The sequence below is a fragment of the Ictalurus punctatus genome, chromosome 7 (genome assembly GCF_001660625.3).
Source record: "Ictalurus punctatus breed USDA103 chromosome 7, Coco_2.0, whole genome shotgun sequence".
In the NCBI taxonomy this organism is placed as follows: domain Eukaryota; kingdom Metazoa; phylum Chordata; class Actinopteri; order Siluriformes; family Ictaluridae; genus Ictalurus; species Ictalurus punctatus.
The window spans coordinates 1921354-1942065 of NC_030422.2; the positions used below are offsets into that span (position 1 = coordinate 1921354).

At 37.4% G+C, this 20712-nt stretch overlaps 2 protein-coding genes across 2 annotated transcripts in view; both read right to left on the reverse strand.

Annotated features, from left to right (window-relative positions):
• Nucleotides 1-487, reverse strand: part of LOC108261553 (titin) — a 102181-nt gene extending 101694 nt beyond the window's left edge. The window contains exon 1 of the mRNA XM_053681428.1: nt 389-487. Within this exon, the coding sequence (XP_053537403.1) occupies nt 389-419 (31 nt within the window). The 5' untranslated portion in view covers nt 420-487. The remainder of the gene's footprint in view (nt 1-388) is intronic.
• Nucleotides 488-7510: 7023 nt separating this feature from the next.
• On the reverse strand, nt 7511-13417 carry LOC108267345 (uncharacterized). Its single transcript, XM_017471385.3, has 2 exons — nt 13201-13417; nt 7511-10175 (listed from the first exon to the last, which is right to left on the reverse strand). The coding sequence occupies exons 1-2, from the start codon at nt 13267-13269 to the stop codon at nt 9435-9437; spliced, it is 810 nt and encodes a 269-aa protein (XP_017326874.1). The 5' UTR covers nt 13270-13417; the 3' UTR covers nt 7511-9434.
• Between the last annotated feature and the right edge of the window lie 7295 nt (nt 13418-20712).

Sequence of the window (20712 nt, forward strand, 5' to 3'; positions counted from 1 at the left end):
CCAGACGCTAAGACCTGCAGCGTTTTATAGTATATCTGCAAGAACAACTTTCTTCGCTTTACAAATGTTAGAGCGCCGAGAATATCACCAAACAAATGTTAAATAAACTATAAACTGTTAAATTATAAATAAATACTGAGTATTAATGGATAAGCATGCAGTTGGTGATTTAATACCATGACTATTTAATATTTTACTCATAAAATAAAATGGGTGGAATGTAAACATACCACAAAATTCAAAATTCAGTTTTCACACTACATTCAGCATCCTGAACTACAGATAAATAATCACACAGAACCTGATGACAGGACTCTCAGCCTGTTAATTAGAAACTTTATTCACTACCAATCACTTTAATGAAGATAAACAGAAAACGTTTACTCACAGACAAACACACAGAGTGGACGGAGCTCCATCCTGTCACACTGATGACTGACTGAATGAGAAATGTCTGTGTTAAAGCCTCAACACTTCCTGGGTTTCTAAAGACCAATCACACTTGAGAGAGAGAGAGAGAGAGAGAGAGAGAGAGAGAGAGAGAGAGAGAGAGAGAGAGAGAGAGAGCAAGTGGTGATGCAGGTGGAAATTCATACATTAGCCTGTTATTATAATTCATTACAACCAGCAAAAAGTGTTTTCACCATTTTTCACATTTCACATTATAATTGTGGTGTAAAAAGTATCTCCATACATGACTGAATATACAATGGTTATAAAACATCTACGCACCAGTCAGTTCTTCTTCAGTATTTAATATGATATAGCAACCAATAAAAGTGAAAAAGATTTTAAATATTTTAGGGAAAAAAAGAAAATCACATAATTTACAATAACCTGGATACACACCAGTGCTCACTCTTATATAACGGGGCGTGTGACTGTGCTCAGAATGAACCAATCACAGTCAAGCTCATGTTGAAAAGTAATTATCATACACCTGTCATCAATCAGGTGATTCTGATTAACCCTAAATAAAGATCAGCTGCTTCTGTGTAATTTTCTTGACATGTTCTTGGTTTAATCTGATTGCTAAAGTCATTGTCCACAAAGAGCTCACAAAGCATGTACGGGATCTCATTGCTGAAAGGCCAATCAGATGGAAGCCCTGCATAAAACACCCCAAACTATGGGGCAAAATGTGTTATGGTCAGATGAGAAAGATCAAGGTAGAAATTTTGTAGGATAAAAGATATGTTTTTACACATAAACAAGACAGCCTATCACCCAAAGAGCACCATAACCATGGTGAAGCATGGTGGTGGCAGCATCATGCTATCAGCTGGGACTGGGGCTCTAGTTAAGATAGAGGGAATCATGGATAACTCCAACTCTATTAAAATCCTATACAAAACTTGCAGGCCTCTGTTAGACAGCTGAAGATGAAGAAAAAAAATTACCTTCCAGTATGTTAATGACTAAAGCATAAATCCAAGTCAACAAAGAAATAGTTCAGAAGAAGAAGCTCAGTGTTTTGAGAGCCAAGACTTAAATCCTATTGAAAATCTGAGGAATGACTTGGAGAGGGCTGTGCGCAGATCGGTCCACTGGTTAGTCCAGTTATGCGACCAACCGCGCCCCAGTTCCCACAGAAAAACGCATTTCTGAGCTATTTATTCTGTAAATATTTTTCTACCACAGTTTATGCGCATGTCTTCTTAAAGAATGAAAAGGTTATCCACCTCAATTGAAAGCATATGTTTTTTATTGTTTGTTTTATTGGTTGTGATCTAGTAATTACGGTAATTCCGACATGGCGTGAACACGGTGAAAGTTTGTTATCTGTTCTTATGCTCTGCTCATATCATGTTCATGTAGTTTTGAACTCATATAGACATTTATACAGCTTGTGTTCCTTCTCAGCATGGGAGTGTTTCATTTTCAACCCTTGCACTGGTTAAAATAAACAAATAAATAAATAAATCTGCGTATATCCGTTTTTCCCCTCACACTGACTGTATGAGCTAGCATTTGGCAGTATTGAAGCCTTTCAGGAAATAAAACACAAGTATTTCCATGTATTTCCATGAAAACTGATTGGTCTTGCCTCCATTCAATGAAGATTACAGCACTGCCGTCTTGACGTAGTGATAAACTGCTCCATGTGAAGAATTCTTCAGGGCTAAAGAAAAAATCTTCAGGGCTACAGCTCAGGTTTTAGTTATTGGAAGGAGAAAAATGGATATTGCAGATTATTTTTTAAACAGTAAAGGGGTTGAAACTGAAACACTAACATCCTCCCATGCTAAGAAGGAAAACAAGTTGTGTAAATCTTTATACGAGTTCCAAGTTGCCTGAATATGATATGAGCAGAGCATACGGACAGATAACGTACTTTGCATGGCTCTGTAGCAGCTAAACCCATACGGTGACAGTTTAGTTGTGCCTCCGCTTGTCTAGCGACACCAAACTAACCTAGTTTTGTTTTAGATAGCCAAAATGTTTTATATTTTATCAGTCTGGCAGTCCTGCAAACAGTGATAACACTCGCAAGTTTTATTAAAAATCCAACTTTCTTTTTAATATTGTTGCTTTCTATATAACATTAAAGTTGGAAATAGATCTAGCATGATTTATCTTGGTTTATTTATTTTTTTATTTTATATCACGAAAACCTGCAATTTTAAGAGGGGTGTGTAAACTATTTCCTTTCTAGTGGAAGTCTTAAAACAGTGTGTGTGAAAGAGGAAGTACAGAGAGAGAGAGAGAGAGAGAGAGAGAGAGAGAGAGAGAGAGAGAGAGAGAGAGCGAGCGAGCGAGCGAGAGAGAGAGAGAGCTGTTGTGGTTTGTGTATGTGGTGGTAAAAAGTTTCAATACTGCTGACACTAATGACAGCACTGACCAGCATGTAGGCAGTCAGTGAACGTGGTGTACTTTTATTTCCTTTAACATAAGGTGCAAACAGATCATCAGTTTTACTGTTAGAGCTGTTGTACACCTCCACCCTGTATACACTGCAATAACTCAACATTTCTCACATTCCTCCACACTGTATTCTTGTTAATTTTTTTAAATATTTTTTTCTCATGGATCATCACAAATTTTACTGACAGTCACTTTATGATCACCTGGACTACAGTCACTTTAAAATCTCATTTTATTATATTTTATTTTTATTTACTTACTGGAATGGATACTACAATCTGTGCATTTTCTGTGTCCATTGTTCTTCCGTGTTTATTGTACTGCTGAAACAAAACAGTTTCCTCGGGGATCAAATATTGTAGTTCAAAGCAGAGGTCAAAGTTCAGGAAGGGAATATCAAAGTATGCAGATCCATAATCCAATGAAAATGAAAAAAAGAGAGAAAGGTGAAGATTTACACCGAAACATGGAAATAAAGCTCCGTACTACATAAGAAACATAAATAAAAAGCACAGCAGCACTCACTGCAGATCACACGCTGTGCAATGAGGGGGAATTTGTGACAGTTCCACAGATTCCTGGTGCTGCTGAAGGTCGCAGTGGCACTGAACCTCCACCAAGTCTCAGGATTTTCCTCCTTTTTGCGTCTTGATTACTTTTAACATTTTTCAATAGACTAGCAGATAAAAAATCAAGTTTAAGTGAACACAGCACTGTATATAAAGCTTTTATGTTACTGGGCTTCAGTTTCTGATTAATTCTACTTAAAGTCTGTGGATGATATGGACACATTTCAAGTTATTTAGATTCTGAGTTCTCTGTGTTTAGATGCATTTATTGCCAGCACAAAGTAATGTGTTATAAGATGAGATAAGATGCTATAGAGGCTGCAGTGACATCTAACATTATGTTCCTCTTTCTTTCTTAGCTCAGCTCACTGAGTGCTGTTAGTGTTTACCACAGAAACTAGAATGAGAACATGCATGTGTGACTGTTTTAATTTTGGCTTTACTGAGAATGTAAATGGCAGCATTTCCTCATTTCTCAAAGGTTGAAGACACACAGCTCAACTAGAATAGAATTCAAACCACAATAATGTTTCATGTCTTAACTGCTATTAATTGAAAGCATGGATGTATACAGGGTTTAAAAATACAGAGGTCCAAAAATTAAGTTTGCTAGAGGGGTTGAGGGGCAAAAAATACTGAATTCGCTGATGGACAGATGTGCATTTTTAGACGTTGGGTAATAATAGCTTTAAAACCATGTCAGTGGGCATGTCAGTGTAGAAATGTGTCTCTTTGACTGACATCAGCTCTATCACCTCTCATCTCAGCCTGGTCTACTCCACGATTGCTCTGCATGTGTGGTCGGTTTCCTTTTGTGCCTCCTGTGCTCTTTCTCTCAGCCTCTTTTTCTGCATCTCTCTGCTCCCCATAACCTGTTCCCTGTTTCTCATCTCTTCTTGTCTCTCTGCCTTCAACATTACAAACTTTCTGTTCATTTCTCTCACCATCTTCTGCTACTCTTTCTTCTCTCTCTCCCTCTGAATTCACTGCCTGTCCCGTTCTTTATGACTCCTCATTTGTGTCTCCTGCCAAAGTGTCAATCCATCCATCTTCAACCGCTTACTCCTTTTCAGGGTCACAGGGAACCTGGACCATCGGACACAAGGCGGGGTACACCCTGCCAGTCCATCGCAGGGCACACAATCACACACACATTCACACACTACGAACACTTTAGACATGCCAGTCAGCCTACCATGCATGTCTTTGGACTCGGGGAGGAAAACATCCAAAGCCGTGGACTGGGGGTGGACTCGGGGTTCTCCCCACAGCACAGGGAACTCCGCACACACAGAGCCACGGGAATTGAACCCCGACCCTGGCGGTGTGAGGCGAACGTGCCTGTTAAAACACTGTATTTAATCTTTGTGTTTGCATTATTTTAGATTTGAATTATAAAAATGTGTCTCAAGCAGTACATTAACGTAGGAAAATGTGTTTTATACAAAGTGATATCTATAGTACTATAGTGTATTATGACACTATACTTATGAAAGTAAATTGAACCTATAAGCTTCACTGTAATTCCAAAAGAACATATATCTCTGTGGTTATTAGGCTTACATTGTTTGAATGAGTTCAGGTCAGATTTTTGTTAAACAGCACAGTAACATAATGCTAATCATGCTAATGCTAATATTCTGTGCACAGTGGGTAGTAACTGCTCTTCCTCTCTCATCTTCATCATCTTCTCTTTTTGTTTTTCTCTCAGTCTCATTTTGCCCTTCCCAAAGCTGTGCTTTAACTGATGCAGTCTTTTCCTTTTCGTCTGTGTCAGTAAAGAAAGTAAACACAGGGTAAATTGATATTTATTTGCAATTTTTTTGGCCTCGGCTAGGATAATCTTGCAACAAAAATAAAAATATGCAGCGTTATCTCATCGTTTTAACACGCATTTCAACCCTACACAAACTGATATGAAAGAAAAGCCTATCATTATCAGTCCATCACTGGATGGATGGAGTTAATGTTAGCTGGCAGCTAGCCTAGTTAATTCACTCATGATGGACGGCCACTGTTTAACGAAGCGTGACCACGATTAAGAGCTATTTGTCAGATGTCTGACTGGTTGGGGATGAATCATGGCAATGAACTACAAGCAGATGACTAGTAAAATTCTCTAGTTACTTCAGAACACTTCAGCGGATTAAGGTGCGTTCCCTGCCTAGTTTGTTGACATAGTCCAGCACTGTGGAGCACAAACCCGATTTCATTGGCCAAGTCAAGCAAGCAGTCACCTGAGAAGGTCGGTTATCTTTGAGGCACCAAAGAGTTATTATTAGGCAATAATTTTATGACTTTTAATATACACCTCGGAAAAAAATACAGAGGTCAGGACCTTGGTGATCTCAATGATGGACACAGCCATGGATGTAGCATGAGCAATCATTTCCTTACATTTATTTGTCGAGTTATAACGGTCCTCTTCATTGCATACCTGCGTTGCCCGCTTGCTTCACAGGAATTAAGAGCCTCATTGTAGCTCACATGTATAGGAAGAGACCATCTGATGGACAGGTAAAGCAACCAATCACAGTATGTCACGTGATGTATGGGGAAGGTAAATGCTAATACCATTATAAGTTAACACTGGAGTTTATTCTTGGATACAGATAATATTACTGGTACTTTGTTGATAATAGGCAAAACAATGTTTACTTTTACTTAAATAATAATAATAATAATAATAATAATAATAAAACATTAAGTTTATCAATGTATGCTGAAGGGTTTATTGTATGTTATAAATAAAATAGTCTGATTGTATTTCTCAACTTATTTTATTAGTTAATCATGGAAATAATAAAAATCAGTGGTAATAAAACTATTATTAATAATATTATTTATCATTGCATATATTATTATTGTATCAATTATTCTTATTAGTTCAACACACTCATCCTTATTATCAATGATTGAGCGAGAGATGTACACTGATGCCGACAATGAGAAAACCAGTTACCTGTGGCCTTATTTGTCAAAGTTCCTGCGCTTTAAGAAACCAAATAATAAATCTTACACCTTTATATTTAATCTTTGCAAACCAAAAATTAAAGTTCACCCGACTTCAATTACAATATGGCATCCAAGAGTTCAAACACAAACTTAAGGACGCAGACTGGTGAGCATCATTTTAAATTGACAAATAATACAGTTATTCAAAAGCTAATTCACAATCATGACATACTAAAAATGTTGCCCATTTAAGTAGCTTCAATGTAGTTAGCTACTTTTGGGTAACTTGTAGTGCAGCTAGTGGTTTATTTATTTATTTTTTTAAAAAAAAGGTTGATAAGAGAAGTCTCAAACCTGAAATGTCATGCATGCACACTATACTTACCCAAGTACCCCTAAAAAACTAACTAAGTAAATAAAAAAAAAAGACTGAGACTCGAAGCATTCCCAAAATAAATCGACCCTAAAAGTGGAACTGTGAGCAATCTTGAGCATAACATTTGGACTTAAGGAACAAGAATGTGCAAAATGTTCATGATGTTTTTGTTCCAAGGAGCTAGGAATATCCTGAACCGAAATATTGAGGTTTCTGTAAAAAGCTGCATAACTGTTTATTATAAGTTGTGTGCCATGACAAAGATGGTGGTCATCGTTAAACCAAGTTTTAAAAAATATGCATTTTTAAAACTGATGGCAATGACGATGCATAGAAATAATCACTTTATTTTATTGATTTTTTTTTTAGGAAAATTAAAAACGGTCGAGCAATCAACTTTGCAATTATTAGACTACTTGAGATGACCCAAGGTTACATTTTTTTGAATGATTAATCAATAATTTTGAAATTACAACCCTAATTCCCAAAACTCTGCCTCTGAGATACTCTTTTTATACCCAATTATAATACACACCTGCTGCCAATTAACCTAATTATTCCTCCATGTGTTTCTTTTTAGTAACGCTTACTTTTCCAGCTTTTTCTTGCCCCCCTCCCAACTTTGAGACGTGCCGTGGCAGTCAAATTCAAAACTACCTTATTTTTTCCTTAAAACTATACATTTCCTCAGTTTAAATATTTTATATTTTCTACGTTCTATAGTGAATAACATGAGATTTGCAAATCATTGCATTCTGTTTTTATTTGCATTTACACAGCATCCCAACTTTTTTGGAATTGGGGTTGTAGACTAGATTAAAGCCATTTAATTTAAGCGAAAAGTCAAACAGGCTAATAACCATTAGAACTCAATAATAATTTTGATAACGGTGGGTAACTAGTTCTACCTCCAACACAATAATAATAATAAATACCATTAAATTTGATGATAATCTCTCCTAAATGTGTCGTCTTCTCTATAGCTTCTTTATGGCATCTTCTTCTGTACCTACAATCAACATAGACGGAGAATCCTTTCTGTACGTGCATAAAAAGTGCCATAGCAGTTTTTCCATTGTTCCAGGACTGTTCACATTTCCTACTCCTAACTAGCAGGTAGTAGTAATAGTAAATGTAATTATAGTAATTGGTACATTGTACAAATACGGAAATCTCAAACACATGTCTAGCTTGTTATATACCCATAAACAATTTTTTTTAAATGCTTTTGCATTTTAGTATAGAGGAAACAGTCATTTTCGTAACAAGTATTTATTTCAAAAGATATCAACTTATATAATTCTCTTTCCTCAAACCTTAAAAACAAGCACTTATATAATAACGTGCACTTCTTATCGGTTGTACGACGTCTGTTACATACAGCAGCATTGCTCTGTAGTTGCAGCCAGCTTTGTTTTCTAAAATAGAAAATAAACCCTTTACGTTTAATGCTGTTTTGCAGTCATGGTAGGAATGTAAGGCACTTTTGGTAAGACTGAAGAACTATTCTGGAACAACTATAACTGGATTTTCAACATTACACAACCGCACATATTAAAACCAACATTGACCTATAGCGGAAACACCGTGTAAGCAAACTCTTAGCTAGTAACCATTTTAATTTTGAGTAACTCTGGTGGTTTCCGCTCGAGCGTATAAGCAATAATAAAATCATGTGGTCTCTGACACCATCTGATTTTTTGCATCTCAGGTCAATGAAGAGATCCTGCATGTGCAAAAGTACACTTCTGTCTTTGCAGCTATACCGAGCTCAGCTCCAAGTCAGTTCTCTGCTTGTACATTATTTTTTTCCTCATTTCTTCCTCCAGGGTTTCCTCTTCTGAGATCTTTTCTGCTGCTCTTCATTAGAGCCGGACTCACAGCTCTCCATGTCAGCATCAGCAGTAGAGCGCGTTTTTCTTTGCCTTCTAGGCTGATCTTCATTCCTTATGGGTCTACCGATCTGTTTGTTCTCCTCTGCTGGCACACAACTAGAGTCGATGTCATGTTGTCTCCGCCGATGGTTCTTCAGGCTGATGTGATTAAAAGTCTCTCTGCAATGCTCACACAGGAAGGGTTTCTCCCCTCTGTGGAGACGCATGTGGGACTTCAACTGTCCGTCCTGGCTGAAGGAACGCTTGCACAGCTCACAATTGTAAGGTTTCTCCCCTGAGTGCATGCGCACGTGTCTCTCATAACTTTGAAGCCTGGTAAATTTCCTATTACATGTGCTGCAGACGTATTTCTTTTTACCTCAGTGGGTGTTTAAATGCTTATTGCGTGTAACGAAATCTTGAAACTTTTCTGGACAGTCCGGACACGTATAGAGCAGCCCGTCTTCTTTGTGACTCTGCTCATGCACTAGCTTGGACTGTTTTGTATCAAACACCATCATGCAGTACTTGCAGGCGTGCTGGTAATCTCCGTGCAAGCGACGGTAGTGCACTTTTTGTCCAATTTCTGTGAAGAAGCGCTTGTGACACGTCACAGGAAAACGGTCTGATCTTGTACTCGCACACATGGCCCTTCTTGTTGGGGTCCGTCTCCACCCTGATAGTTTTATTACAGTCCTGACAGATCTTGCGTTCGTAAAGGTTTTCCATGCCACAATGCTCAGCCACGGCATGCAGATGAAAACTCCGGATGTCACTAAAACGAACGGTGTAGTCCTATAAACTGAGGATCTCGACAGTCTCGCCAGAGACACACTCCGCACAGCAATAGTTCTTCTCGTGCCGCTGTATTGAGTATACCATTTTAGCTACAGCTTCACAGTCTATACACCAAATTACTGGCTTAATAGTGTTCTGAAATGGTTTCTTGGTAAACTCCTCGTCAGACGTTTCTTCATCACAGCTCTCCAAGGCCTCATCCGAGGAGCTCGGCAGGTACTCCTCTGAATCCTCTTCTGGTCTCTTTTTAGAGAACTTGTCGCTCCCTTTCTCAGCGAGCTCTTCACTTCTGTCCTCATCTGCACTCACATTGGGATTGTCTGAGAAGCTCTGCAGGTACACGTCAAAATCTTCTCCATGTCTGTTTTGAGAGGACTTGTCACTTTCTTTCCCAACAACCTCTTCAGAACTGTACTCCTCAATAAACAGTTCCTCGTCAGCTGTCAGTGTTTCAGAAGACTCGGGGTAAGTTGCGTTAGCAGGCTTATCGCTTATCAGTGCAAGATTTGAACCCTCTTCCTCATCACTGTCCTCATGCGTTTCCATCAGGAGACTCAGCTCATCCTCCCTCACATTCTCGTCATGTTCCTTTCTCACCGAGATGGAATTCTCAGCAGCCCGAGTGTTGTCCTCACTCGTGGGATTTGGTGACTCAGTCAGGTGTTCCTGGTCTACAGTCACAGGTATGCTGTCGGATGACGTCCTGTGAGCATCACTACACGGCGAACGCTCAGTCACCTGAGGAGACGAGAATTAAAAAACAGGCTAGGAATTACCAACTTGTGTACAGAGAACTATATTCAACAAACGAAGCATTTGCAGAAGTCAAAATCAGCGCTTTATTGCTAAGTGAAGTCAAACATGGAAAGAAAAAGAAGAAAAAAAAATAAAAAAGTGATCGCTATTGCATGTTTGACTTCACTGTTGGAACGCATCTACACGGACCAGCGCAGGAGAGCATACCATGTCCTTATTCACTTTCTAATGATCATGAACATTAAAATTATTTGTAATGTTTTAGATGTGACATCTTTGTGGATCTATTTCATCTTTTTTCCCCCATTTCTTTCTCTTTCAACCCAAAAAATAAAAAGAAAAAAAATAGACAAGACAAATGGAGAAGGGGGAGGGGCTTCCACATTCAGTTAATATCAGCGAGTTCAAAACACTCGCTCAACTGATAAGCATTCCCGATTCGTATGTCAATCGTCTTGTCTGCCGTTTTTATTTGGGGGAAGAAGAACCTCCCTTTGCATATCTTTGAGGGATATCTAATACTATCATACTCCAATTTAAAAAGTGCTTGCCATGCTGTGGTTGTAGTTGTGGCTGTGTGTCATGCTAGTGTAAATATCTATAATTAGTCATCCTATTGTGTTTTAATATTAGAACTGAACAAAATATTTTGCTCTTTAAAGTAAATTCCACTAAATCCATAAAAGCTGTCCCATCTGACAAGCTTTTTAACTCAAAGCCACGGTTTCAGCTTCTAAATCTTTAAATGACATGCAGTCCCCTCTGAAAGTATTGGAACGGTAAGGCCAATTCTAATGTTTCACTGTATTTTAAAGGGATTTGAGTTTGAAATCAGAAGATTAATATGAGAAGACAGATCAGAATTTCAGCTATTTCCAAATATATACATACAGACGTGTTAAATAACTTAGAAAATGGCACTTTTTGTTTGAACCCACCCATTTTTTTCCATGTGATCAACAATATTGAACATGTGACTGATGAACATGTGGTGTTTCTTGCTGCCAGGTTTGCCCTGTTAAATTGATTGTTTAAAGTAGTAATAGCTACTTGAAGACCAGAGAGCTGTCAAGCAAACCATTTTTTAATTTCATTCAATTTGTTTTAGGTATGTTTTATGAAGCCAGAATGTTCAGCTATTAAACAAAAATGGTTTTGTTTCATATCTGTGATTTGTTTATTTGCTGCGAAGTAAAAATAGCCAGGTGAACATCCTCTAAGTGTGGTAATTTCCATAAGTTTTGCCAGGGATAGTATACTTTAACGTAACTTTAAAAACCATCACTGCAACTGTTACTTGGGGGAAAAAAAATAAAAAATAAAAAAAATAATTAGGTAGCATTTCTGGAAAAAAAAAAAAAAAGACAGCCCTTCTTGAAAACAGAAAATGAACAACAAAACAAATGGACAGAAACAGGAGTGAACATTTGTGACAGAACTGTAAGAAGTCGGCTGAATTAAAAGGGATTTACGTTTAGAAAAGCCAAATAAAACAAGCACTAACACCTAAACATAAGAAAATAAGGTTACAGTGGGCTAAAGAGAAGCAATCATGGAGTGTGGATGATTGGATGAAAGTGATATTCAGTGATGAATCACGAATCTGCATTGGCCAAGGAAGTGATGCTGGAACTTTTGTCTGGTGCCGTTCTAATGAAACATATAAAAGATGACTGCCTGAAGAAAATAAAATTTCCCCACTTGTTTATGATATGGGGTTGCATGTTCGTTAAAGGACCAGGAGGAACCTCAACACAGTCAATGCACAAGTGTGCATTCAAATTTTGGACACTTTTCTCATTCCATTGACAGAAAATAGGTTTGGTGATGAAGTAATTTTCGGGGTGATGATGTATCTTGCCACAGAGGAAAGAGTGTCAAAGCTTTTATTCATGAATGTCAGATCAACTCACTGTCATGGCCATTCCGGGTTTTCTCAATCTGTTTAAAATATTACCATGATGTTGCCATGTTTATCTCTGTGTAACATATATGAAGATACAGACGAACTGTTATGATGTTTACCCTGCTGAAAAAAACTACACAAACCATCACTGCAATTCGAATGGTTTTCACTACAAACCATTAAAACTATTACCAGTCCTTAAATGGTATGCACTAGACATAACATGCCACCAATAGAAGGCAACACATTACCAGTAGAGACCCACAGGGGCCATTACAGTTTCCATTAAAAGTAATAATTCCCATTATAACCATTAGCTGTTTTTTTTTTCAGCAGGGTAAAATGTATAAAGTAGCAATTGCCTCCAACTTTTAACTTCTGACTCTTTAGTGTCATTAAAACTACCATGTCCATTTTATAAATAACTTAACATTACTCAACACAAAACCTAAATAGCTACTCAAACTTTCATCTATAGTACACACAGCAAAATAACATGCTTGTGTAAAGCACAGAAATATTCTGTCAGAGTCCACATTACATTTAAAATTTTATACCTGGAGATATTAGCAAATACATTGTTAAAGGAAAAGGAGCTAACTAACACCACAAAGGCACAAGTCCAAACTAAAGAATTGTAGTCATTTACTGCTTTCTGTCATCAGACAGTATATGCAGAATAAATCTTCGTTTTTCATACATTTCTTTTTTATTTTGAATACATTTGATATGGGATTACTGAAGGAATGTAGCAAAACCAGTGGGTAATATGGCTCTGTGTTATGTACTGTAAGGTTTTCAGCTTAGCTTGAATAGCTCTGGAAAGTGTGTAAACAAACAAGATATTTCGTTTTAGCGCTATAGACCTACAGCGCATGCGCAATATCCCTCCTCCGAACGCGCGCGACATTCCGAAGGCTGCGCATGCGTAATATCCCTCCTTCTGAGCGCTACTTCCGTGGGCTGTCCGAAGCATCTGGATCATCCAAAGAATTACTTTACCAAGTAAATACTAAGTGATAAATGGGGATCTAGTGGATTAATGACGTAAAGTCGGCCCTTCAAACTGTGCAACAGTTGCACAGGTAGTAGTTTCCATACCTGTCCAAGAGGAACGTTGCCAATTCCGCGTCTAACTTCATCCTCTTCTTCAGCAATAATTCTCGCCATCTTGGGAAAGCGCTTCCAATGTTGATTCTTGTTTTACTGCGCTTCTGGTCGTAAAGTTGTTTGGAAGCACAGCGTGGGTTTTTGCCTTCAGTACAAGAATCTCCCAGCGTTGGACCCTTCGTGGATTCCGCCATGTTTTCCTTTCCTTTTGAGATGTGAAGCCCAGTCTCCATGGTCACTGGTTTCAAAATAAAAGTCTTTGATGTTGCGTCGCCGCCGTCTAATGGACTGCAGTGTAGATACAGAGTCCAGTTCAGCTCAATAAAGTTAATCAGTTCGGCTCACTACAGAAACCCTAAGATATCCCATTATTATTATTTTTATTTCTTCTGTTCTTGTGATTTCAAATTAATGTTCTTGTGATATCGATGTAACAAAATTGTTTTCTCATGATCACCAGGATTTTTCTGTGTACTCAACATAACATTTTGTTTTTATTGTTCTGGAGGTAAAAGCTTAGCGCAATTCCGCGGGATCGTGGATGAACAAATTAATTTTTAGTTTAATCAGGGACTCGCTCAAGCTGAAATAGCGCCTTGTATGAAAGTGAAACGGTCAAGACTGGCTGAAAACCTTTTTTACTTATATGTTTAGTCATTTGGGACACATTTTCCCTTGGATTACATCAAGTCCATGCCGGTGGACTAATGTTCATATCATGCAATTTGCACTGTTTTCATACTATCCCAGGTAGCATCTGGACGTGGGCCACTTCAGGCAGTGATGCGGCACTGCTGGCCTTCTTTTTGCCCGGAGAAAATGGACATGAGCCTGAAGTGGCCCACATAGCCCAAATATCCCAAATCACAAGTGGGCCATTTTAGGCAAAGATGTGGTGCTCACGGCAATGTGTATGTGACCCTAAAGTGGCCCATGTGGTAAATAGTGAGTATGGCCCAAATATCACAAAACAATTGTGGGCCACTTTTGGTAAAAATGTGGCACATGCGCCATTGCTGCGGCTTTCTTATGGCCCAAATCTGGCAAACAGGAGCGGACCGCCCAAGTGCCATCATTCCACGGGGTATGTGGGCCGGATCTGGGCCAATAGCAATTTCACTATCTGGGATATCATTTGCACATGTAATTTTTGATTGGATTTTCATGGGTGTGCCACAGGGAACAGACATGCTGTCATCCAAGACTAAACATGAGGACTTTGTTCAGAAGCTGACTTACTAGAAAGGCCACAGGACTTTCTAGTGAAATACATTTTATACATTGCTGAGTAAGTTGCTTAATTACTATTAGGTTGTTTCCATTCTGAAAACAGATCCAGGAATGACCTGCGCCAAAAAAAAGAGAAAATCTTAATGTCCTAACATTATATCACGGTTAGTACATATTTCTTATCATTTTGACACTTCCATTTTGATATATGGCTATCTCTGTGCTCATACTCCCTGGCAGCCATTTTGAAGAATGTGTGAAAACAGTGGTCAGAAGTGAGGTCACAAACTCACATATTTAAGGTATTTTAACCTTAATTTGTGATACATGTCACTACGATTAAATGGTAAAGACCTGTAAAATGGAAAACCATAGAGACATAGCAAGAGTGCTACAGTGGTAATTAGCACACTAGTCATATTAAATAGATTTGTGTATTACCGATATATCAGGAGATGTTACTGGCTATTATTTAAATACATTTAACTCATAACAAGTTGTAATTGTAAGGTGGGTACCCTCAATGGGTATAGTACTGTAAAAGGCAGAGAATAATGAGTGAGACTAAGAGAATGTATAATATATAATACAATATCTGTACTTTTTGTTCACATAAATGTAACTTATAAACTTGAGGTATAATCAATTCAACTACTGCTGATCCAATTAAGCTTATTGAGTACCCTTAAAGCCATTCAGTTGGACAGGATGTGCGTTACTTTTACTTAAAGCTGCAGTATGGAACTTTTGCCTCTCTATTGCATCTCGATTTGAAACATAACATTGCAAGTTACTTGCAGAGATATTTTACATGGGTTGTGCTTCGGCGTTGCTCCTCTGCATTGATGAATCTGAGTTTTAGGTATCCAAACCTGTGTCCCAAATGGCATACTTATACTGTGTACTAAAATTATGCATAATTTTAAGAAGAAAAGAGTGGGCGAGTACTGGGACACATTAACACATCGTGTAAAGGAAGAGAACGTTGTTGCCCAGAAGAGAACACGGTCACAGTGAACAAACTCCTCATTGCATTTCAGTATTTCTTCTTCCATAATTCCTTATACAATTTATACTATATAATTTACTTTATCATTCTCTTGATTTATTTTTCAACATTTTTTACTTAAAACGCTCTAAAATGCATCCTTGAAATCAGCGTCACAAAGCTCCTCCTCCCTCACGCAGGGATTTGTGGTAAATATTAGCTGAAAAAGTGTCCACAAATCCACACTTTGAAAATTTTGCAGAAATAGTAGACCATCCAGATACCTTTGGGATACTTCTTTCAACATGGTACCATTCGGGACATACTAATTCTCATCTCGGATTAGTATTTAGTACTGATAGTATGTCAGTTGGGAAGCAAGGCACCTTTTACCTGAACACAGAATTCTCACCTGGCTCACACCAGAAGCATTTCTGGTCTCCAGTGTTTACAGCCAAATTAGCATGTTTTTCTAGCTGATAATGTGCAGAGCTGCCCAGTCTGCTTTTGAGCTTTTTTTTTTTTTTTTAAGTCACTTGGGGGACTTTTTTTTCCCCCATTTACATTTATTGTCACCATTTTCCCCAATGCATGGACACGGTCTACTCACAGCCTCACAGTAATATCAGTGCTGTAGTTTATTTCACCCTCTCCTCCCCCACATTGAAGAAAAATCCACGTTGTAATTCCTAGCAATAATAGTTAGTATAGTAGACATAGAAGACATATGTACAGTTCCTCTTACTCGAGGTACATTTGCAAGATTCATGGTGAAAAGAGGTATTAGACAAGGATCTGGCAGTTCACCTTTGTTGTTTATTATGGTAGTGGAAACGTTGTCTATTTTACTTAAATTGGGCAACATAAAGCATAACATAATTTAGAAGGGAATCATTTTATTGTCAGTCAACTTGCTGATGACACTTTTTTTTTTTTTTTTTTAAAAAAGGAACAGCAAATACCTCTAGCACTTAAGTATATTGAGATTTTCTCAAAATCTTCAGGTCTACAATTAAATGTCAAAATGTACGCTAATAGTCAAACACGATCATCCTAATATAACAGTATATAATATCCCAATAAAAAAAAAAAAGGTAATATTTAGTTATCTGGATATCCAAGAAAAATTATGTTTACAAAAATTTAACATTTGGAGAAATGTAGATTAATTATGAATACTTGACTGCAGAGAGACAATGATATTTGGAAGAATTTTATTGGTGAAAGTAGAGAGTCCTTCTAGAATCATTCATCAATGTTTTGGCTAAAAATATAAAGGCAATTAATAAATTACATTTTGATTTTATATGGAATAGAAAAAGTCATTATATATCTAAAAGTGATATGATTAAAGACTATGAAAAAGGTGGACTTAAGATGATTGACATTATGAATGGGATGCTCAAACTCAAATAGTTATAGTCATTCATTAACAATGAATCCTCATACTGGCTTTTTATTCTTGCAATCTTATTTTAAAAATGTGGTGGTACAAGTTCTCTTACAATGTGACATTAAACTTTCTAAACTTCCTGTAAAACTCTCCGCTTTTCACCAACAAGTACTATTATACTGGAAACTAATTTTCAAAACACCGCCCACATAACATGTCAGTCTGGAATAATAGATGTACATTAGTGAACAGAAAAATCGGCTTATTGGTGAGTGGTGGCAGAAATGTCAGTAACAGTCATAGTCAGTAACACATTATGAATAATTTTGGTAATATTTGGGCGGCTATTTACAGCAATTTGGAACTGCTAAGATTAAAAAAAAAAAAAAAAAAACTATACAAGTGCAGACCATTTAATATAATGATTCACAGTAATTTTTGTGGTAAACACAATCTAATTTGCTCCCATAAAGTTTATGACAAAATTACATCACAAGTATCCCAATTCAAATGATTAAGTTAGTAAAAGAACAGTTAATATACTCAGTGGTAAGATACGTGATCGATAGTAAATATACATTTAGCTAATTTTTAAGGAATTGGTTAATATAAATGTGTATTGTAAGGAGAACTTGTATTTTCCAACAATTGAGAGGAAAGCAATGAGTGAAATTAGAAGTAAATTCTTGTCATTTCCAGTTGCCCCAAAGTGTATAGAGTTGCACTTTTTAAGAGTAAGATTTAATGTTGGAGATTCAAATTTACACCAAATATGCAAGGAGGATGTAAAAACACCGGTTTCTTTTATGCAGTTTGGTGCTTTCTGGAATGATACAGTCAGCTGGATACAACAACAAAAAAATCTCTGTTATGATAATCTGATGGGAAATTGTTAAATTTGGTTTATTCATCAAGGATTTAAAAAAAAAAAAAAAAAAAAAAAGAGCTTGTGCTGTGAATAACTTACTGCTTTTGTTGAAATTTTACATACTCAAATGTAAACGTTTCTAAAGCTCCTTCCTGATTACTTGTTTTGGAAAAGGAATTCTCGATTTACTTGGAGACACTGAGAAGGATGAAAAGTCCCAAAGCAAAGTATTTGTAGTCGATACTGGAGGATTTTGGTTTGCACTGTAAAATGTCCTACACCCCTGTTTTGTAATTTATTTATTCATTCATTTATTTTATGGTAATTTGGTTACTTATTTTCCCAATACATTTTTTTGTTTATAAACCTTTGACACAGTTGTGCCTCTGGGCCAGTAGATGGCAGCAGTGCGCTGTAGTAGTGCTGATAAATTTATCAAAGGAAAAAAAAAGAAAAAAATATAAGCACTTTCCAGGAATTTGTAAAGTTCATTACTGTTGTTGTGGCAGCCAGTGACAGCACAGCTTGACCCTGAGCTCATTTTTATTCTTACGAACACTCAATAGTTTCTGTTTAATTAATTCAGTCGCTCTCTTTAGCTGGTTTTAATAAGAGTTCCTATAGAGGCGGTACAACGAAAATTGGGGGGTGGACACACTTCAGCAGAAAGCGGAAGTCACGTGACAGGCGTGGTGGTGGGAAAAAGTTGTGAATGACCTGCAGGATTTCTTGTATAAAGATTTAAATGCAAAAGAAAAAAAGACATGGGAGGCTGTTTGTGTGGATGGCACGTTTTCATTTAAAATGTTGGTGATACTTTCTTTTCACGTTAGAGAAGTACCATGTTTATATGAGTTACTTTTCTGTTTACGGATATGACGTATGCACGCAATTTCCCGCGAAATCGACAGGTCTAAAATATAAATACTTATAATAGGCTTACCTTTGTGAATCAGAGTAAAACAAAAGACACGGGTTGGAAGATGGATTTATGATGTACTTACTCATTTTATTATTGTTTATTTTGAACAAAAAGTTATATTGGATTTCTAATTTTGCATCAACATTGTGTAACTAGGCGTAATTTGTGTGTATTAACCTTCATCTTTAGATTTCAGTTTCTATGGCGGTTTTCTTTTGAGTAGAGGTGATCAGATATGCAAATAAGTGCAATTTACAGCGAAACAAAACAAAGACAACGCAAGAATCTAGACACCTACTGAGCCACTGAAATGTCTGACCTTCCCAGCAGAAAAAAGGCCATCTCTGCGTTAGTCTTCAGTCCCTTCAGATCTCGGAGTTGTCGCCACCTCTCAAAAGCCATGCCGATATTTATTGTGGTTTTGGCACTCGCTCTGTCGCTTTCTCTTTTTTATCTGCAAGCTCTCCGCAGTTCGTGGTTTCTTGGTTTTAACACCGGATTCCCCAAATATCAACGATGATTGCGGTTTGGCGCTACCATGATTAAACGCAGCCATTGCCGCTGTCATAAGTACAAGCTACAAACAACCCACACAGACGCAATATAGTAGCCGGCTCTTATACTTTCTGTTTACGGACGTGACGTAATCACGCAAAGACGAATGACGTCAATCTGACCTTTCCTGTGAAATCGAGAGGGTATAAAGGGAGGTCGGAGCCGGGTCCAAGTGGGATGGGGCTTTAGCTCCAAGTGGGATGGACCTTTAGCTCCAAGTGGGATGGACCTTTAGCTCCAAGTGGGATGGACCTTTAGCTCCAAGTGCGATGGACCTTTAGCTCCAAGTGCGATGGACCTTTAGCTCCAAGTGCGATGGACCTTTAGCTCCAAGTGCGATGGACCTTTAGCTCCAAGTGCGATGGACCTTTAGCTCCAAGTGCGATGGACGTTTAGCTCCAAGTGCGATGGGGCTTTAGCTCCAGAGGACTTGTAGTGTCTCGAGCTGTTGAGTTTTTTTGTTTCCTTCCCAGAGACAATATGGCGGCTTGACAGAATTAAACGGTTTTTACATCTTAAATATTGACACGCTGAATTCCCAGATTATGTAGAATCAACAAAAGGAAGTGTATTTTATTTGTTAACTGGCTTTTTAAAATCTGTTTTATAATGTGTTTGCTGTGTATCCACCAGGTTAAGGAAACATAAGGCGAGCTCCAGGGCATTTACACCAAAGCATTTTACCCAGGATTGTGCAGTTTGTCATGCATGCAATACAACTGTGCTAATGAGTAATGCCATTATATATGCAGAGAAAATGCATGGCACCTTGTATGGACTGTAAATATATGTCAAATGCAGTTTTTATTTCTGAGTAACTTGTACACATTTTGTAGTAGATTTTGTTGTGAAGCAATAGTTCACCTTAAAAACCAAATCATTGAGCAATAAAAAAAAATGTTGGTTGTAATGTTGTTACACATTCACCTCATTGAGTGCAATTATATCTCACTTTAAGTTTTTTTTTTCCATATTGATACTGATAAATTAATATTTAATATTAGATAAAATATATAAACTTCAATCTTCAAATAGAATGGCATTAGACATGCATACAATAATGACAGAGCTGTAAGAAATAAAATTAAATTAAAACTACAAGAAAAACTGTTAATATTTAGTTTTAAATCTGTGTTTTTCGCTAGTGTCAGTACTTCCTGTCATCATTCATCACCGTGCACCTCGGCATAATTGGGGATTTCCGCATACTTGTCATCAACGACAAAGCTGTAAGCAATTAAAATAAAACTAGAAGAAAAAGTGCTGATATTTAGCTTTAAATCAGTGTCATCATTTATCACCGCACAGCTTCGAGGATTTCCGCATACTTGCTATCACTTCTGGATTTTTGCCTAAATCCCACCCACTTCTGAAATCCCGCCTACTTGTGGCATAAGTACCTCCCACTTTGAGGTCTCTGGGCTGCAGCACTTGCAAATTAGGGTATAGGGTAAGGTAAGGAGACAGTTTTGAACACTGATTTTTTTTTATGTACTTGCTCAATAATTTATTTTTTGTTAATATATAACCAAAAAAAGCTTTAAAGA